We start from the raw sequence: 21,411 nt of genomic DNA, 5'->3' as shown, positions 1-21,411 counted from the left end.
ATATGAAGGAAATACCTATGTATAACCCAACAAAACAGGATACAGAGGGATCATACATTATGTGATCAAGTATGTTTTTTCAAACAGCTCAGAAAAACAAGCCAGAATATTAAATAACTAAGCAATTCTCACTAGTAGAATTATGGGTGTGGTTTTTCGTGTGTATGCTTTGCCAATTTTCCTATTTTTTCAATGAAAATTGTAAACTCTTAGCAACTTAAAAGGTTTTAAAAACCTTTTAAGATTTTTAAACTTTAAAAAAAAAAGTCTCTAATGTTTTCAGGAAAAAAATATTTACATTTTTAATAGGCATTCAAAAGCCCACTGCAGTCTGTTCTTAGCTTACTCTTTTAAATCTAGCTTGCACCTCTAGATTCATTTTGCTAGCCATTCTGACCTCTGATTACATGGTTAGAAATAGTTCCCCACATGCAGCACCTACTCTCTTGCCTCTGCTCACTGCTCACACTTTCACTCATCCCCATCCCAGTCTATCTTTGATCACCTAGCAATTTCCCACCCTTGCCTCAAGCCTACTTCAACTGCTTCTCAGCAGCCTGGTCCTCAAATAGTACTCCTGGGGCACAACTGTTTCTTCATCTGCATTTCTTTTTTTTTTTTTTTTTTTTTTTTGAGACAAGGTCTTAGCTCTGTGGGCCCAGGCCAGAGTGAAGTAGCAGAATCACAGCTCACTGCTGCCTCGACCTTTTCGGTTCAAGCAATCCTTCCACCTCAGCCTCCCAAGTAGCTGGGACCACAAGCAAGTGCCACCACACCCAGTGAACTTTTAAATTTTTTGTAGAGATAGGGTTTTACCTGTTGCCCAGGTTGGTCTCAAACTCCTGGGCTCAAGAGATCCTCGGCCATAGACTCCTAAAGTGCTGGGACAGCAAGTGTGAGCCACTGCACCTGGCCCGGTCATCTGTATTTCCAAAGCTTTTACTGCACCATCCAATGTCAATTTATGTATGTCTCTCATTCCTCAGTAGACTGAGGCTTTGTTGATAGGGCTTGTCTAGCTCATTTCTGTGTTTCTGGTGCCCAGGAGAGTGAGCCTGGCACACTGAATTTTTTAATTGAACAGTTCAATTTTTTCACAATTTTTCCTTCTTATATTATGAACATAGTAAACTGAGTAGCCACAAAAAATAACTTTCTGAGGTCACCATTCAGTTCTAGGTGAATAAAGAAAAGCTGCCTTTAAGATATGTGTGTGTGTATGTGTGTGTATATATAATTTTTGAGACAAGGTCTCACTCTGTCACCTATCCTGGAGTGCTGTGGTGAGATCTCAGTTCACTGCAACCTCCGTCTCCTAGGCTCAAGCGATCCTCCCACCACAGCCTCCCAAGTAGCTAGTGGTACACGCCACCACACCCAGCTAATTTTTTTGTATTTTTAGTAGAGATTTTTAGGGTTTTGCCATGCTGCTCAGGTTGGTCTCCAACTCCTGGACTCAAGCAATCCATCCACCTTGGTCTCCTAAGTGCTGGGGTCAAAGGCGTGAGCCATGGTGCCTAGCTGCTCTACTTTCATTCCCTATCCCTTCACATTTCCCCACTCCTATGGGCACTTGGGAAATGCCTATTAAATCTAACACCAGCTTAAATGAAACATACTTAAGACTATTCTGAGGTCAATATCCATATCCACTTCCAGGAAGATTAAAGTTTTTCAGTTGTCTGCAAACTGAAACTAAAAATATTCCATTATATCTTAGAAGTTCAACACATTAGGCAGTTCACACAGCAGCTGATAATCTGGTGGGCTATGCTAACAAGGGAATATACCTACATATCACAGCAGAGAATTAGTAATATAATCACTGAAATGGGCCTTAAGATTTTTTTTTTTTTTGGTGGGGGGGCTTTTACAACATGAAGATAGGGCCTTAAGATTATATGCAGTTTAGATTCTTTCGCTAAACACACAAAGAATTATTGACGTGTTCAAGCTCATGCTGCTAGTTAATGAACAAGCCAGAAGTAGAATTGTGATTTGTTCTAATTGTTTGGTCCACTATAGACTACTAACATTTTTAAGATTTTTAAAAAAATTGTGGTAAAATACACCTAATAAAATTTACCATCTTAACACTACTAACATTTATGTTTTCATTTAGGAACAAGGAAAGACAACATATCAAACATCAGAGCAGCAAAGGTGAACATACTGCCACAGCACAGATACTAAATCCTAACATTCCATTTTAACAGAAGAGATACGGTGTTCACATCAACAGCTCTGCAAAGAAAATCTGCTTTTTCTTCCCACGTACAGCATGTGTCACCTACTGTGTAAAGGCCCATTCAGGAGACACGCCAGTAGTACTAGTCTATGTTTCACTAGTTTAATAGGAAAATTCTATAAAATCTCTCCCATAGAAGATTCATCTATGAAAATGAATCCATAATAATACGTGACAGGCAAGAAAAAGTACCATCCAACAACCACAGGCATCATCCCCAATTATATTTTCCTTTATATGAACAGCTTACTATTTCACATATACTTGCTGGTGCCATCATCCCAACAGTGGTAAAAGATTTTCTTGGTTCTAACCACCTCTTCCTTCCGTCATGGTTCAAACATACTAAACTCTTATCGCTGTATCGAGGTATAGAAATTCACTTTGCAATGTCCTGTTTCTTTACTGTTTCAGATCATGTTACCAAGTATAACTCACTTTCTTCCACCCACTTCCTTCTTTAAACTTTCTCTCCCTGAGAGTCAGTATATATTTCACCACAAATCAACTATTTCTTAGTCGACATTGTGCACATGGGCAGAAACACCATCCAGGCAGTTCATCAAATAACTTCCCTCTTAAGAAAGGATAGAAATGCCCAGTTCTCAACAATTCCACAATTTATTTCCCATGGCTGCTTCACTGACTGACATTTCTCGTTGCTTCAGAGACACAACACTGGCCTGGGAGTCACAGCATGAGGGTTGTGAGCTAATACTCAAAAAGCAGTGTGACCTTGCAAAAACTCTTCTTCTATAACTACAAAACTAAGATGTTTTTTCTTTTCTTTGTTCTTTTTTTTGAGACAGGGTCTTGCTCTGTTGGCCCGGCTGGAGTGCAGTGGCATGATCATGGCTCATTGTAGCCTTGACCTCCTGGGCTCAAGCAATTCTCCCACTTCAGCCTCCCAAGTAGCTGGGACCACAGGTGTGAACTATCATGCTCTGCTAAGTTTTAAAAATTTTGTAGATATGGAGCCTTGCCATGTTGTCCAGGCTGGTCTTGAACTACTGGGCTGAGGAGCTCTTCCTGCCTTGCCCCCTGGCTCTAAAATGATTTTTAAATGGCCTTTGAACTCAAAGACTATACCACTGATTGTAATATTGGGTATTAATTAGAAAACTTAAAAAAACTAAAAGCCTAGAAAGGGTTATAATCTGTTGAATAATTTAATACTTCCATATTCATGTCCTTATAAGTAACATTTACTAGTGGCAGGTTCATCTTACAGGGCTACAATTTATTCTATGAGAAACTGCTGGGCTGGGTGCAGTGGCTCACGCCTGCAATCCCAGCACTTTGGGAGGCCCAGGCAGGTGGATGACGAGGTCAGGAGTTTGAGACCAGCCTGGCCAATACGGTGAAACCTCATCACTACTAAAAATACAAAAAAATTAGCTGGGCATGGTGGTGTACGCCTGTAGTCCCAGCTACTCGGGAGTCTGAGGCAGAAGAACTGCTCGAACCCAGGAGGTGGAGTTTGCAGCCGAGATTGTGTCACTGCACTCCAGCCTGGGCAACAGAGCAAGCAAGACTCCATCTCAAAAAAAAAAAAAAAAAAGAAACTTCTGAACAACAAAGATTATTTCTTCTTGCTTGGCCCATAAGTATTAGGGATACAGCACCAATACCAAGGAACATTTTCTTTCTATATAAAAACAACGTATTTGTGGATTTCCTATATTAAAGTTTCCACACTGTCCTGACTCCGGAAATTAAAACAGAGACAGTAACAGAAACTACACAAAAAGAAAAAGTGAAATACCTGCTTAGAGCATAGGGGAAACACTCATCAGCTGCCAGAGCTTGAAAATCATTTAACTGCCAGTGTGGGTGATCTTTTTGATACATTGCACAGGTGCAATAAATAAAGAGTTTTAAGACAACAATTGAGTAGACAGGGGTTTCCCCGCTTATGAGCTAGTCTCCTGCTGTACCTTCATCTCATGGTGCTGGTCCAGCTGCTCCAGGTCCAGAGGGCTTTCCCCATTTTCCCTCTCTTGTACCTTGGCTTCAGTTTCTGCCCCTCCTTCTTCTACGGGGAGCACTGGACCTATGCCTGGAGTCCTGTAGCTACTGTCAGAAGCATTTCCATCGCAGTCATTTGTTGCAGGTGATGCAGGAGCTGTGGCAGTTTCATCTCTTTCTCCATTCACTATGTGCGTTTCAAGCAAGGGTTCAGAAGCCTGAATAGAAGTATCTGGGCTAAAAGTGGCAGCTTTCTCCTCCTCACATTCCATCTGGTTTTGTGCTGCCATCACACCGTTGGCCACACAAGTCTGTGCATCCTGAGTCTGATCTGTATCATGGCCCTTCCTCCGTGGCAAGTGCTGGGACAGGAGTTTTTGTTGAGGTGTGGTTGTCAATCCATGCCTTCCTGGGGTTCTAGGAACATTTAAGTTCACAGCAGAATCTTTCTTCAAATCACTATAATTTGATAATGAGCTAAAAGATAAAATACAAAGGAAGCATGAAAACATTGGCATGGAAAAGTTCTATAATTAAGACAAGTATATTCCAGTTGAAAAGGAACAGTTGCTGATTTTTTTTTTTCTATCTCTGATGGTTTTAGAAACATAGATTTGAATACTCTCTGTGTAGTCCCACATCTCTTTGGGTGCTATCCACATTTAAATAAACATTTAAATAAAGAAGATGACCCTGAGCTCTATCTATGGGGACTGAAACATTTCCTTGGGTTATTTATTTATTTATTTATTTATTCAACACTTAACTTTTCTTGATCCTTGTACTGTTTAATAACGTGACTAGTTGGTAAAGACTTAGATATAATACTTACATTTAATAAAATAATTTCTTCCTAACATTTTTACTTACTGATCTTTCCTAACATTTTTAAATAGGTGTAACCAGTCCTTAATTTATGAACAAATTATGAACCAACAAGTTACTTTTATCTGGAAGGCATAATGCATACTCTCAAAACTTTTTTATTCATGCGCCATAGCCTTTTAACTGGTCTCTGTTTCTACTCTGATCTCCTACAACAGAACCTCTGCAAGTCAGTCACAAAACTCTGAGGGCTTCCTCATAACACTCGGAGGAAAACTAAAGTCCAAAGACAGCCTATGAGATTCTACATACTCTAGTTCCTGAAGTGCCTGGCCTCATTAGATTCCATTCTTCTGTAACTGTGTCGTTGCCATACTCCTTGATGCTCCCCATTCTTAATGACCAAGTACATGTGTCTTGGGGTCCTTGCAGCTGCTGTTCTCTGTTTAGGCCAGTCTCCCCCAAAACACTGGTATTCCTTCTCACCATTCGGGTTTCTGCTCAGATAACACCTCTCCAAAGAGGCTTTCCTAGATTCACCTATCTGTAACTAACAGCACTCTCCATCACTAACTCCACATCTTATTTTATTTTTCTTTAAAGTCCTTATTACTGCTTGACATAATAGTAGTCCTAATAGGAGAATGAAACTTACTCCCAATATAGAACAATATTCCTACAGAAATATTTGTATAGATTTTAATTTAGGATTCTGGGAGTGGGGGAATGGAACACAAAACTCTGGGCTACAAGTTCAAAGAGTCCTGCGACCTTGCAGGGCGTGGTGGCTCAAGCCTGTAATCCCAGCACTTTGGGAGGCCGAGGCAGGTGGATCACGAGGTCAAGAGATCGAGACCATCCCGGTCAACATGGTGAAACCCCGTCTCTACTAAAAATACAAAAAAATTAGCTGGGCATGGTGGCACGTGCCTGTAATCCCAGCTACTCAGGAGGCTGAGGCAGGAGAATTGCCTGAACCCAGGAGGTGGAGGTTGTGGTGAGCCGAGATCGTGCCACTGCACTCCAGACTGGGTAACAAGAGCGAAACTCCGCAGTCTCAAAAAAAAAAAAAAAAAGATTCCTGTGACCTAAATGAGAAGAAATAAAGCAACTAACTCGGTGAGGGGGCAGACTTGCTCCCTGCTTTATTCCTACCTCTTAGCATGGTGCCTGACACAAGGGAAGTACTCAATGAATAGCTGATGAGCTTTGAATAACCATGATAATGATGATGATTATGACAATAATAACAGCCGGAAACACTTCTTAAGTGCTTACTAAGAACCACAAACAACAAGAAGCCCCTTAACAATAATTAACTTGTTTCATCCTCACAATAATTCCAAAGACAGGGATCCCACAGAGAAATCTAGGCTTCGAAAATTAATGTGGCCAGTGTCACATGGTAACAAGCAGAAAAGACAGAGCTCAAACATGAATCCAACTCTAAATCCCATGGTCTTCACCCCACGTTAGGATGTCCTGGAGCAGAAGGACAGAATGAGCATCAGGTGAATAGGCTGCAGTCAAAATGTGGGAAGAAAGTCTAGGGCTGATTATCTTCCCCAGTGCAGGTAATGGAATAAAGGGAGGTGGGGAAGGAAACAGCAAGCAGCCCGGTCCCAAGTGTTGGGAACCCAGGCTAAGCTGCTGCAATCAAAGCAAAAGATTGCATCAGCCTCCCGCCAGAAGCATACCACGGACGTGGTGGCGGGCCACCAAAGATCACGCACGGCTGCACCAATGGGATCGCTGATCACGTGCGGCTGCACCAATGGGATTGCTGATCACGTGCGGCTGCACCAATGGGATTGCTGATCACAAGCTGAGCACTCGCTTTTCAACCTATCAGAGCCACTTTCCCCTCCCCTCTCCCCTCTCTATATAAGGAACCCATTTTGAAATAAATTTTGCAGCTTGATCAGAACTTTTGTCTTGCTGCCATTCTTCGCGCCTCTTGTCCCATCCCTTCTCATCCACGATAGGTTTGCCCGGGTTCCTGTCTGTTGCTCTGCAGGCCGGAGCACCCAAGGACAATGCTCAGATGTGTCACCTTCGCTTTTACTCCACCCTTCCCAGTCACTGCTGATGTGGACTGGAGCATGAAACAGGGAATAAAAGTAGACAGCAAGAAAGTGATGAGGGAGGAAAAAAGACACAGGGAAAGTCCAACACCAGAGGAAAGAAAGTGATAAACTGAGAAGGGGAAAATGTCATATATATAAAACTTGGAGGTGGGGGTGGGCAGTTTTTTTTTGTTTTTGTTTTTGTTTTTGTTTTTTTTAGATGGAGTCTTGCCCTGTGGCCCAGGCTAGAGTACAAAGGTGCGATCTCAGCTCACTGCAACCTCTGCCCACCAGGTTCAGGCGATCCTCCTGCCTTAGCCTCCCAAGTAGCTGGGACTACAGGTGTGTGACACCACGCCTGGCTAATTTTTTGTACTTTTAGTAGAGACTAGGTTTCACCATGTTAGCCAGGATGGTCTTGATATTCTGACCTCGATCCGTGGAGGTGGGCAATATTTAAATGTTATACATTCTTGAATTGAGATTTGCCCCCTAGAAGAGGATATATTTGGCCTAGCTAATTTCCCAAGTAGTTTTTAGAGATTTTAATCAAACTGTCCTCCTCCTGCCCACATCGGTCTCTGGGTTCCCTGGTGGAAAGATCCTCAACAGATCCTCTGAAACAAATTTAAGCATTTTCAGATCTTGTCTAAAGGGTGGCTTTGAATGAGAGCTGCAAATGTCTCATAATAAGTAACATCAAGGGTATGAGTGGGAGGGAGGGAAGGAGACAGGGAAGCACTAGGTGGGTAAGAAGTTAGTAAAAGCAGTAGTTGAACCAGTACTTGGATTCCTGCTGCTTTGTGGATGCCAAACCATAAGGGAAAATAGCTGACCTTGGAGTATCCATGGTAAAAACCAATATTCAGGTCTACAGAAACATAATCTTATTTCTAAAATCTTAAAGTCTTTCCTCGGCTACAAAGAGTACTCTCTTTTACTCTGAAAAAGAGAAATAAAGAGGAACAGGAAAAAGAAAGAAGAAAGAAAACCACAGTAAAAATTAAAGAAAATCTACTTGCTCCCAATCTCTCATCTTAACAAAATGGTGTTACCTGGAATTTTTTTTTTTTTTTTTTAAGGCAGGGTCCCACTCCATCACCTAGCCTGGAGTGCAGTGCCACAATCTCAGCTCACTGCAGCCTTGACCTCCTGGGCTCAAGCAATCCTTCCAGGTCAGGAAGAACCACGTAGCTGGGACCACATGCGTGCACCACCCAAGTAGCTGGGACCACATATGTGCACCACCATGCCTGGCTGATTTTTGTATTTTTTGTAGAGACAGGGTTTTGCCATATTGCCCAGGCTGACCTCAAACTCCTGAGCTCAAGCAATCCAACACTATGGCTTCCTAAAGTGCTGGGATTACAGACATGAGCCACCACATCCAGCCATGTAAAGTCTTAATAACAGTATAATATGACCATTATGACTAAACTCTACCAGATGTTGGTTCTTCCTATCAATTTCCTGTGACAACTAAGAACCTCCCTCTAGTTTACAAAGCTAGTCTAAGCTCTCACAAGGAGGGCTAAAACGGAAAATGACCCTTGCAAAGACAAAGGCATCACTCAACAGTAAATACAAATCTTGTACTGAAGTTCTATAGATCCAATGTAGTATTAACCCACTCACACACTTTTGGGGCCAGTCTGTAGTGGTAATACCTTACCGAGAACACATCACTGTTTTTCATATTGGCAATGGACTCTGCCACAAATAATATTTCTTCACCTGATCTGTCAAAGTACACTATACCCAATTTGTACAGAACTTGCTTAAAAAAATCATAAATCATAGCATATTTTTCCTTAGATGAATTAAAACTTCAACCTTTGCATGAAAACAGGACTGAATTTGTGAAGCTTGAATGATTAAAAAACATCAGGTGGAAAAAGTATAAACATTTCACATGTAGAGGAATCTAAAACAATGCAGAGTGGGTTAACCAAAACGGCGAGGATGAGAGGATGCAGCCTTTGGAATACTGATCCTTTTAAGGTTTCAGAAAGTTATCCCTGAAACCTAGGGATGCAGGCTCTGACATGCTTATGTTGTTATTAAGTGAGGGCTCCAGCCCCTCCTTCTATTACGCAGTCACAAGGCATGGCCCCTGGAATTTGCAAACACGAGGGGTCACTTTGTTGTTATTAAGTCAACTTAACTCCGAGCAGCAAAAATAATGTTTTAAATGGAGTTAAACCATTCTAGTAAAGATCACTGTAATCCAAGACAGCAAAGGTCTTGTAAATCCTACTTCAGAGGAGGAGATGCTGAAGTTTAAATATTTATGACCAAAGTTCCTACAATTTGAAGAGGCTTTTAAGTTAATTTTCTCCAGAACCTGTAACTTTGCAAAATAGAGGGAGGCTCTGAGTTGTTTACAGGAAATTGATAGGAAGAGCCACCATCTGTGAGACCCATTTTAAAAATGAGGGACACTGCAGGTTTTGTGCTTGGTCACAATTCCCAGAAGATACTCAAACTATTTCCATGTTATAATTTCATTACATAAGTAACAGTAAATCTCACAAATAAATAATAAAATCACCCTAATAGGAAACAAGTCCCAAATATTACACTGGAATGAAAATATTTGGTTTCAAGGATAAAAGTGAAGTTACATACATTCTGTTTATTATATATAGACTTTTGATGGCAGATAATAAAATCCTATTGATAAATTTTTTAAAAATTGTATTTAAGTCAGCAATGAAATTTTTTATCAAAAGACTAAAAAAAATAAATAAATGAGAGTTTTAGAAGGGGAAAAGCATTTTAAGTGGGTTTCTGTTTATCTTTAAAAATGAGAAATACAATATTTCACCTATCTTGTTTTTTAGAACACTGGGACTAAAGAATACATATAAAGCTGAAATTTAACACACATTTTGCTATTGGTAATATCTCTTTAAAAACCTACAGTATGATGGAGTATGTGGACAGAAGAAACAGAGACTGAATAGGTATAGAAGATCCACATTAAATAAAATGGGTCAGAAAGAAGAGAGGGCCCAAGGAGGAGACAAGCACACAGGGGTCACATTCAGGAACATGTAAAGGGAGAAACGAAGAGACAGAGGCCACTGCTCAGCCTTTCCAACCCAGAAATCCAGTGTCCCACAGAATGACCCACAAGGAGCAGCACATAGAGAATGACACACAGAGATACAGGGGCAACAAGAGAAGGCACACAGATAACAAAAGCACACGACTTCATGAAAAAGCTGGTGGCCTACAGTGCTGTACATAGGTAATAACATTGTAAATGACAGTTCATATTAGGGCAAGATTAAGTCATTGGTTTTAAAAATTCACCTTTTCTAAAGGCCTACCTAATGGAATAAGATACTCTATGCTTTTTATTTAGAAAACCTGTAACTATCATTGTTTTGAAAATCAGCTTTCTTCTTCCCCTGCCTTTTCCCATTGTAAATTAGCTCTTACCTGCCTCCTTCAAAGCGACTGATGAGATCTGATACTTTACTGGGTTTTTCTTTTGAGACACAAGAAGCAGAGGCAGGTTTAATTTCCTCCATCCTTGGTTTTGCACTAGGTAAAGCTTTATGCTTGGGGGTTTGGTGTATATTGGACGAAGGTGAATTCTGCAGGTGTAATGGCTTTGGAGGCACTGTAGAAAAAGAATAGAATTCAGTATTTCACTGATATTTTGTTCAATAACAATAGAAAGTCTCGTGTCCTGGGTAGAAAAATATTCAGCATTATAGAACTATTGTAAAGGGGGGGAGGTGTCAAATTTTGAACTAAACCATAACCAAAAGACTTTTGTTCCTCTTGGACATTTGCTTCGTGCCTTTTGGAAATCCCATCTCCTAACTTAATTGGTTCTTTTAATTTTATTGTATCTTAAATATGGCAATATTAAACACCTAGGAATATACATAAGGCTAAAGCATTCTAAGGTCTATTACAGATAACACAGCAGTTATTCATCTAAATAGGGAAAAGGTGGTGCTAAATTTAAAACCAAATCCTAGAGACACATTGTCTGCTACAAAACAGATTTTCTAATAGAGTGATAATAGATATAACAGAAACCACAGCTAATGAGTTAAACAACATAAAAGCCAACAAAACAACAACAAACAACAGTAATACAATGTTGCATTAACATAGTATCTCCTTCCCATTTAAGGAAAGCATTTTATCTTATTTGATCTTTGATGAAATTTTATACTTTATAAGGTCTCTGAGGTAGGTACCACTATTCTCCTCTTATGTCTACAAAAGCTTACAGAGGTTAAGTGACTGGCCTGGGGTAATAGGCCTAAATCTAATTTTATGGCTGGTATCCAGACTTTTGCTCTTTCCACTACTGGCACTTCTCCTCATCATAAATGCAGCAAAAGCAGTGAAGGAGCCGGTGCGGTGGCTCACACTTATAATCCCACTTTGGGAGGCTGAGGTGGGTGGATGACTTGAGGTCAGGAGTTCAAGACCAGCCCGGCCAACATGGTGACACCCCATCTCTACTAAAAAAAATACAAAATTAGCCGGGTGCCGTGGTGCATGCCTGTAATCCCAGCTACTCAGGTGGCTGAGGAACATGAATCACTTGTACCTCGGAGTCGGAGGCTGCAGTGAACCAAGACTGCACCATTGCACTCCAACCTGGGTGACAGAGTGAGACCTTGTCTCAAAAAAAAAAAAAAAAGAAAAAGAAAAAGAAAAAGAAAAAAAAAAGCGGGTGAAGGGATAAAGAAGTTTTATACCACTGTCTGCTATGTTACAGAGTTGGTGCTACAGGTTTAGATGTTTGTCCCCTCCATATCTCATGCTGAAATCTGGTCCCCAATGTTGGAGGTGGGAACTACGGAAGGGATTTGAGTCATGGGCGCAGATCCCTCAGAATGGCTTGGTACCATTCTTGCCATAGTGAATAGGTTCTCTCTCCATTAGTTCCTGCAAGACTGGTTATTAAAGAGCCTGACACCTCTCCATCTCTCTCTTGCTTCCTCTCTCTCCATGTGATCTTTATACATCCTGATTGCCCTATACCTTCTGCCATGAGTGGAAGCAGTCTGGGGCCCTCACCAAAAGTTAAGCAGATGCTGGCATTGTGCTACCTGTACAGCCCACAGAACTGTGAGCCAAAGAAGCCTCTTCGTAAATTACCCAGCGTCAGGTATTTCCATGTAGCAACACTAAACAGCTTAAGATGGCTGACCTGCATCAATATTCCACAAATCATCTGCTTACTTTCTAAGTCCTTCAATAAATTAATAGGATAAAAACAGATTACTTCATGAAATACTAAAATCTACAGAATTTCCCTAACACACCGTAGATGATAAAATACAATATGCCCTAAGTGCACAATCAGTACAAAAATTACTTCTTTTGAAAACCAGTATTACTTTTCTCTAAGATTAACATTCAGGATAAAATATTATAACATGTGGGTATTTTTTAATAAGCGATGTTGACAGATAAGATAGAATCATCTTTTTTTTTCTTTAAATGTTTTTCTTACCTTCTGGAAGAAGGGTGAGAAATCATGTCGCCTCCTAATTTCATGCCCCATTTTCCCTCAGCTGGTTTCCCTGATTTTTAGTGATCTCATCCCTTTTATAAACTCAGTTAGCTGACAGTTGGCTCATGCTCACTGGCCTAGATTTCATCATTTCAGTGCCAGTTATCAATTTATTATAGGGGAAGAAGAAAAGTCACAATGAACTACAAGTGGAGCAATTAATTCACTTAATTCCCTTCAATACAAACAAGAAGAAAATCTCAATTTAAAAACGGCATGCTTCTTTTTGTGAAAATGATATTTTCCAAAATATGTTTGTGTGTGGGGGTGATTAATATAGTATCATTTCGGAAGAAAGGGGCTTATATAACTGGAATATTTGTTAAGTTTACTGAAAAAAACTCCTGTGTGGAATAAATATGTACTAATGTAGCAAAACAGGAAAATCTCCCATCAAAAAACCCTTCTAACATTAGGAGTAATAAATACGAACTAATGCAGTAAAACAGAAATGTCTCCCACCAAAAAAAAAAAAAACAAAAAAAGGAAGTCTCTTAAGGTCATGAATAATTCAACATTCTTAACTAGAATAGTAAAAGAAGGAAGTGAATATAATTTTGTGTGCTAAAATTGTTATGAAATGACTCATCCATCTACCTAGAGTTTACTCACTAACCATGCCCTATTTGTTATGTGCCAGATGGGTGAAAAACTAAAATACAATGATACCTATCACTTTCTCAGGGATAACTCCACCCACTTTCCCAGTCTAAATTGTGTCCATCTCTTACGCTGTTTCATAAGCACTGCGTACTTTCTCCAAACTGCTTATCACAATTTGTGGTATATTTATCAAATAATTAGTAACAAGTAGGATTAATTAATAAAGCTACAGGAAAATACTAAATATATTACAGATTTAAAGTTTTTTTCTTTCCTTCACAAGGCAGGAGCTGATGAAGGTAAGGAATATACCACTTTTCATCACAGCTTTATTTATTTATTTGTTATTTTTTGAGACATAGTCTCACGCTGTTGCCCAGGCTGGAGTGCAGTGGCACAATCTCAGCCTACTGCAACCTCCACCTACCAGGTTCAAGTAAGTCTCCTGCCTCAGCCTTCTAAGGAGCTGGGATTACGGGCATCCGCCACCACATTGGCTAACTTTAGTTAATTTTTGGTAGAGATGGGGTTTCACCATAATGGCCAGACTGGTCTTGAACTCCTGACCTTGTGATCTACCCACCTCGGCCTCCCAAAGTGCTGGGATTACAGGCATCTGCCACCACGCCTGGCCTACGGTTTTATTTATAGTGACTATTTGCATTATGTTTGGCAAATGTTTGGAACATTATAATTAGTGTATCATTAAGGAGATCATCTACTAGCAGAGAGGCAGTTTATTGATACTGGCAAAAGTGAACACTGGATACACAGGTGTTTTAGAAGCACAGAGGAGGTATCAAATTCAGCAAGGGAGAAAATTCAAATGTACAGTAAATCAGTAAACATACTTTTTTTTTTTAAAAAGAATAAATGGTACACGAATATGACAGATCTGAAGATGGTACATGAATGGTTAAAGTTAAACACACTGTCTTAGAAAAAATTCTATTGGCCAGACGTGTTGGTTCATGCCTGTAATCCCAGCACTTTGGGAGGCCAAGGTGGGTGGATCATGAGGTCAAGAGACTGAAACCATCCTGGCCAACATGATGAAACTTTGTCTCTACTAACTTTAAAGTATAATCATAATTAAAACAACAACAACAACAACAACAACAAAAAGCCACAACGTGGTGGTGTGCACCTGTAGTCCCAGCTACTCGGAAGGCTGAGGCAGGAGAATCGACTGAACCTGGGAGGCAGAGGCTGCAGGGAGCCAAGATCACGCCACTGCACTCCGGCCTAGTGACAGAGTGAAAAACTGCCTCAAAAAAAAAAAAAAGAAAATGAAAAAAGGCTGGGCATGGTGGCTCACACCTATAATCCCAGCACTTTGGGAGGCCGAGGCGGGTGGATCACAAGGTCAGGAGTTTGAGACATGCCTGGCCAATATGGTGAAACCCTGTCTCTACTAAAAATACAAAAATTAGTTGATGTGGTGGCACACACGTGTAGTCCCAGTTACTCAGGAGGCTGAGGCAGAAAGAATCACTTGAACCCAGGAGGTGGAGGTTGCAATGAGCCGAGATCACATCACTGCACTCCAGCCTGGGCGAGAGAGTGAGACTCTGTCTCAAAAAAAAATTACTTGTTCATCTTTTATAATGTAATAAAACTAACAGATACTGGGCTGGGTAAGGTGGCTTACACCTGTAATCCCAGCACTTTGGGAGCTGAGGCAGGCAGGTCACTTGCAGTCAGGGGTTCAAGACCAGCCTGACCAACATGGAGAAACGCCATCTCTACCAATACAAAAAATTAGTTGGGCATGGTGGCATGCACCTGTAATCCCAGCTGCTCGGTAGGCTGAGGCAGGAGAATAACGTGAACCTGGGAGGTGGAGGTTGCAGTGAGCCGAGATCACAGCATTGCACTACAGTCTGGGCAACAAGAACAAGACTCTGTCTCAGAAAATACATAAATAAAAATAACAGATACTTTGGCTCAAAAGACCTAACTGATGAATGAAAATGATTCTTTCAACTCCCAAAGTTATGCAGTTAACTGAGGAACATCTAATGCAGGACTAAAAGAAAAAGAAATCTTGTATGCTATGTACTTATGATGTGAAAAAATCCAATTCCAGTTAAAAACCAAGATCTCATGTTTCAATTTAATAGTCTGTACCCAAAAGAAATGATAACAGATGGCAGGTGCAACCCAGGAATTGATACTTAAATTACTGATATGAAATTTCTCTTCATGGCCACCTTTCTTAGTTTCTGGGCAACCAAACAAATTGCAGCCATCCTTTGTATCTGTTGTATGTTTTTGTTCTGCTAATCTGTTTTTATGTCAGCTTAATTCGAAGGTCCAGCTGGAAATCTAAAGGGTAGAGGAAAACTTTTCCTCCCTTACATATACAAGATTGCGAATTACAAAGGACCAGTAAATCCTTTGCATCATCCAGATTATGAAGACTACATTATAAAACTAAAATGAAAATAAAAATCTAAAGCTAAAGAAATTACGATTTAACAAACAGACAAATATTCACTATTTAAAAAGTTTTCCCAAATTAGTTCTATAAGAAGGGAAACGATGATAAATTGTATGCAATATTCTAAGGATGCAGTTTATTATTAGTCTCTATTGGCATTACAGATGATGAGAATGGTAGACCCTAAAGCTCTGATTCCTCCTCTTCTTGATATTTCAATTATTTATTTATTTAGATTTTCCCCCTTTCTTCAGATACAATGTTAATTCTAGAGATCAATAGTGTGACATTTAAAAGAAGCAAAATCGCCGGGCGCGGTGGCTCAAGCTTGTAATCCCAGCACTTTGGGAGGCCGAGGCCGGTGGATCACGAGGTCGAGAGATCGAGACCATCCTGGTCAACATGGTGAAACCCCGTCTCTACTAAAAATACAAAACATTAGCTGGGCACGGTGGCACGTGCCTGTAATCCCAGCTACTCAGGAGGCTGAGGCAGGAGAATTGCCTGAACCCAGGAGGCGGAGGTTGCGGTGAGCCGAGATCGCGCCATTGCACTCCAGCCTGGGTAACAAGAGTGAAACTCCGTCTCAAAAACAAACAAACAAACAAACAAAAAAATAAATAAAAAAAAAATAAAATAAAAGAAGCAAAATCATTTCCAGATTTGGGTTTCACATTCTGAGAACAGTGTGGTATGCAAATACAGTCTTTTTATACTTGATTGTCAAGCTCTCTAGAGCAGTAATATTTTCAGGTAAAAGATGCTCTGAATCCAAATACCTCCTACTATAACAGTTACTTAGTTGAGTAAGATTAGCTAAGTACAATTCTGCTACAATATGAACAACTGCAGAATCATGTTAGTAGGTACCTTATTATATATCGAGAACTAAATGAAAACATGTCTATTGGAAAGCCACAACGGTAGGTTGATTTCCTTTTCTATTTATCTTATATGTGTGTGTGTACACACATACACACACGCACACACACACAGACAGGGTCTTGCTCTGTCACCCAAGCTGGAGTGCACTGACGCAATCATATCTCATTGTAACTTCAAACTCCTGGGTTTAAGTGATACTACATCTCAGTCTCCAGAGTAGCTGGGATTACAGGTGAGAGCCAACCCTCCTGGCTTCATTTTCTCTTGAAATAGATTTCCTGGGAACTTCCTTAGTGCTTGCCTCATCTCTACTCCTCTACTCCTATGCAGCCTAGATTCCAGACACATTGAATTACATCTTCTATTGTAAGCTTGGTAAGTTTTTCTCAGGCTTCAGGTGTTTGCACATACCTACAATGGTCCACTTGGCAAACTCCCATAATTCCCACAAAGCTCACCTCAGCCATCAACTCTTTTTCAGAAGGCTTACCTGACTATTCCACCTCTTGCCCTCCCACCCTGCATCAAAAATCTTCAAATATCTTCTCAACTAACATTTGTCATTTTGTTTTATAATATTTTATAACTAGGGTTGCCTCCCTAGACTTCTGAGTTCCTTTAAGAACAGGAAATGAGTCTCATCTTTGTTTCCATGATTATAGGTTAATATTCAACTTTTTCTGTTGTTGAGACACAGTCTACTCTGTCACCCAGGCTGGAGTGCAGTGGAACAATCTCAGCTCACTGCAACCTCTGACTCCCGAGTTCAAGTGATTCCTGTGCCTCAGCCTCCTGAGTAGCTGGGATTACAGGCACCTGCAATCATGCCCAGTTAATTTTTGTATTTTTAGTAGAGACAGGGTTTTGCCACATTGGTCTCAAACTCCTGACTTCAGGTGATCCACCCACCCTGGCCTCCCAAAGTGCTGGGATTATAAGTATGAGCCACCATGCTCGGCCACATTCAAGTCTTAAGGAAGACCACTATTTCATAAAACTAGTTGATTATATAATCTTACTGCTCCTGTCAAAGACTGAAAAAGTAACACACTGCTACTTTGAGAAGTAAATGACCAAAAAAAGATTTAAAAGCACATGAAAGAACCCTACCTATGAAAGAAAGCACTTTGTAACTGCACAAGATTAATATAAGAAGACATCTATTTTTAAGATAACCATGTAACATCTATGTGAAATTTTCTCAGGATACAAAGTTTCAAAATACAAGAATGCCCTTCATCTGCCCCTCTCCTTGTTCAGCTGTCTTTGGCTCTTCTACAATGCCCTGTGAAGAACTGGAGCTTACAGACCCAGATAAGACTTTTGTATTACATAAAAGAAAGAAAAGGAATAATAAGCAGAATAAAAAAACTCTGGCACAGTGGCTCACGCTTGTAATCCCAGCACTTTGGGAGGCCAAGGGAGATGGATCACCTGAGGTCAGGAGTTCGAGACCAGCTTGGCCAGGATGGCAAAACCCTGTCTCTGCTAAAAATACAAAAATTAGTTGGGTGTGGTGGCACAGGCCTGTAATCTCAGCCACTCAGTACTCTGAGGCAGGAGAATCACTTGAATCCGGGAGATGGAGGTTGCGGTGAGATGAGATCATGCTACTGTACTCCAGCCTGGGCAACAAACAGCCTACCTCAAAATAAAAATAAAAAACTCCTGAGCACTATTAACTAAAAGACCTAACAACCCAAAGGATATAGATAGGAAAAACAGTGTTCACCCTCACTTATTAGTATTTCAGGGAAATATAAACTAAATACATAAGCTGATACTGTTTTGGCCAGATCAAATGAAGTAGAATTTTAAATCTGACAATACTGTCAGTGAAGATATGAAGCAATGTGAACAAAACATTTTTGATGAGAGTATAAATTTACAAAACCACTAAGAATTTAGCATTTAAAAAATATTTATCATTCAGCAATTCTTTTTCTTTTTCTTTTTTTTTTTTTTTTTTGAGATGGAGTTTTGCTCTTTTTACCCAGGCTGGAGTGCAATGGCGTGATCTTGGTGCACCACAGCCTCTGCCTCCAGGGTTCAAGCAATTCTCCTGCCTCAGCCTCCCGAGTAGCTGGGACTACATGTGTGCACCACCATGACCAGCCAATTTTTGTACTTTTAGTAGAGATGGGGTTTCACCATGTTGACCAGGATGGTCTTGATCTCTTAACCTCACGATCCAACAGCCTCGACCTCCCAAAGTGCTGGGATTATAGGTGTGAGCCACCGTGCCTGGCCCATTAAGCAATTCTTATACCTCTATATAGGGTGTTTATTTTCATTTATTCATTAATTAAATATTTATTGAATACCTATTTTTAAAATTTTTCTTTTTCTTTTTTTTGAGACAGTGTCTTGCTCTGTCGCCAGGCTGGAGTGCAGTGGCATCATCTTGGCTCACTGCAACCTCTGCCTCCCAGGTTAAGTGATCCTCCTGCCTCAGCCTCCCGAGTAGCTGAGACTACAGGCATGCGCCATCACACCCAGCTAATTTTTCGTATTTCTAGTCGAGATGGGGTTTCACCATGTTAGCCAGCATGGTCTCGATCTCTTGGCCTCAAGATCCACCCACCTCAACCTCCCAAAGTGCTGGGATTTACAAGCGTGAGCCACCATGCCTGGCCTTAAATATCTATTAGGTTCTAGGCACTTAAGCCTATCAATGAGCCAAAGGAAAAGTAAACCAAAAAAAAGCAAGTAAATCATTTATCATTTATTGGAAGGAAGTAAATGCTAGGAGAAAACGTGGTAAGGGTTAAAAGAACCAGATAAACACAATCCAGAGTGTGAGAAATCAAAGGGAGGGCAGACTTCCATCTTAAATGGGGTGTGCAAGGTTAGGCCTCTGTGAGAAGCTGGGATTTGAGTAAGCCTTCAAGTGGAAGGAACTGTTTCTGTTTGTGGAAAGGCTTTCCAGCAGGTGGATTGAGAGCCAGGGACAGCTGGGGTCTGAAGCCAGCAGGACTGGAGCAGAATGAGCATGTGGGCAAAAGCAGGGCAGAGGGAGGCCTGAGAAAGTAGACTCTGGACCACTTATTTTGAGGCTGCATGAAATGAGAAGTCCCCACAGGGTTCTGACCTGAAATGCGACATGATATAACTTAACTTGCAGCAGGACCACTCTGGCAGCTGTGTTGAGAATATAGAGGAGAACAGGGGAGAAACAGGGTGGACAATTAAGCAGATATTGTAGAAATTCTGGCAAGAGATCACGGTGCTTAGGCAAAGGTAGTTAGAAATACTTGGATTCTAGGTATATTTTTAAAGTAGATTTCCTGACGAGATTAAATGAAACATATGACAGAAAGAGAGGGGAGGCAAGGATGACTCTGAAGCCTTGGGTCTCATCTACCAGAAGGATGGATCCGTGGTCAAAAGACACAGCAGACAGAGCAATTTTTGGAAAGGAGAATAGCAGTTCACTTTTATACATGCTAAGTTTGAGATCTCTATTGAACAACAAGTAAGACGGCTTTATTACACCCACATTTACAGATATAAATAGGAAAAAAATTAATTATTCAAAGTGATTATCTAGAATGAAAAGAGAAACTAATTGCCAGTTTAAGTCAACAGACTTCAATTACTCCTCTCTTTAAAAACAAAAAACAACAAAAGCTGACTATGTATAAATGCATGATAACATTACACTTTGAAAAGAATGGATTATTACACATAGACTTTTACTTTAGAAGCAAATGAATAGGTTTAAGTACTCTATATTTATGTAAGTTATTCAAACAACAATGTGGCTCTTTAAAGCATTTAATGATTGAGACATTATGTGATAATTTGCATGTTATCAAAATAATCAGAAACTATGGAGAATGTTCTGGATAAAAGCTGTTAAGAGAAAACTATTAGCTTTAATTACTAAAGGAGCTATTTTGAGTTACTGACAAGCATGGCAGGAAACAGGCCAGTATTAAAAGTGGTGAACAAGAAGAAAGACTTATGCTGGAGGTTGCTCAGTAATTTGTTTGACTATTAGGATTGGTATGAAATGAATAACCCATTGTTTTCCAAGGCCTTAGGGTATTTTCTGAGGCTGAGGCAAAACAAGATCTAATTAAGAAACAAATCCATTTTGAAATCTACATGTTCCAATTTATATCCAAATCCAAGTTTATCCAACCTCTAATCTAAAATTTATCTTTCTTTCTGCTGATTTTGAAACGCTATGCAAAGGGCTGGTATTCTGGTCATTTTTTTTTTTTCAGGTTTAAAATAAAATAAAACTTAGCTGATTCACCTTTTAAAAACCTATAAATAATTCTTCAAAAGTATTTACTTACTGGTGATTAATAAACACAAAACATAAACCATACATTGTTTCAGAGACATTACTACATAATCATCACTAATATAGATGTGCAATACTTTCCCCTTTTAAAATTACCACAATAGACTGGGGGTGGTGGCTCGTGCGTGTAATCCCACCACTTTGGGAGGCCCAAGCAGGTGGATCACCTGACATCAGGAGTTCGAGACCAGTCTGGCCAACATGATAAAACCCCGTCTCTACCAAAAAAAAAACAAAAACAAAACAAAACAAAAAAAAAATTAGCTGGACGCAGTGGTGCATGCCTGTAGTCCTGCTACTGTGGAGGCTGAGGCAAGAGAATCACTTAAATTTGGGAGGCGGAGGCTGCAGTGAGCCGAGTTTGCACCACTGCATTGCAGCCTGGGTGACAGAATAAAACCCCATCTCAGAAACACACACACACACACACACACACACACACAACAAATTGTAACTATAATCTTAGCAATCTACAAAAGGAGAAAAAAGATATGTGCTTATTTT

The 21,411-nt window shown here is 40.2% G+C and overlaps 1 protein-coding gene across 6 annotated transcripts in view; it reads right to left on the bottom strand.

Annotated features, from left to right (window-relative positions):
• FGD4 (FYVE, RhoGEF and PH domain containing 4) overlaps positions 1 to 21,411 on the bottom strand; it is a 252,879-nt gene that overhangs the window by 66,765 nt on the left and 164,703 nt on the right. For all 6 annotated transcript variants that reach the window (XM_039471828.2, XM_074403053.1, XM_074403051.1 and 3 more), the window contains exons 3-4: positions 10,555 to 10,738; positions 4,186 to 4,693 (exon numbers count right to left, since the gene is read on the bottom strand). In XM_039471828.2, coding sequence (XP_039327762.1) covers positions 4,186 to 4,693; positions 10,555 to 10,738 — 692 coding nt within the window. The remainder of the gene's footprint in view (positions 1 to 4,185; positions 4,694 to 10,554; positions 10,739 to 21,411) is intronic.

The sequence above is a fragment of the Saimiri boliviensis genome, chromosome 7 (assembly GCF_048565385.1).
Source record: "Saimiri boliviensis isolate mSaiBol1 chromosome 7, mSaiBol1.pri, whole genome shotgun sequence".
Taxonomy (NCBI): Eukaryota; Metazoa; Chordata; class Mammalia; order Primates; family Cebidae; genus Saimiri; species Saimiri boliviensis.
This window is presented reverse-complemented; position numbering and strand designations above follow the sequence as displayed.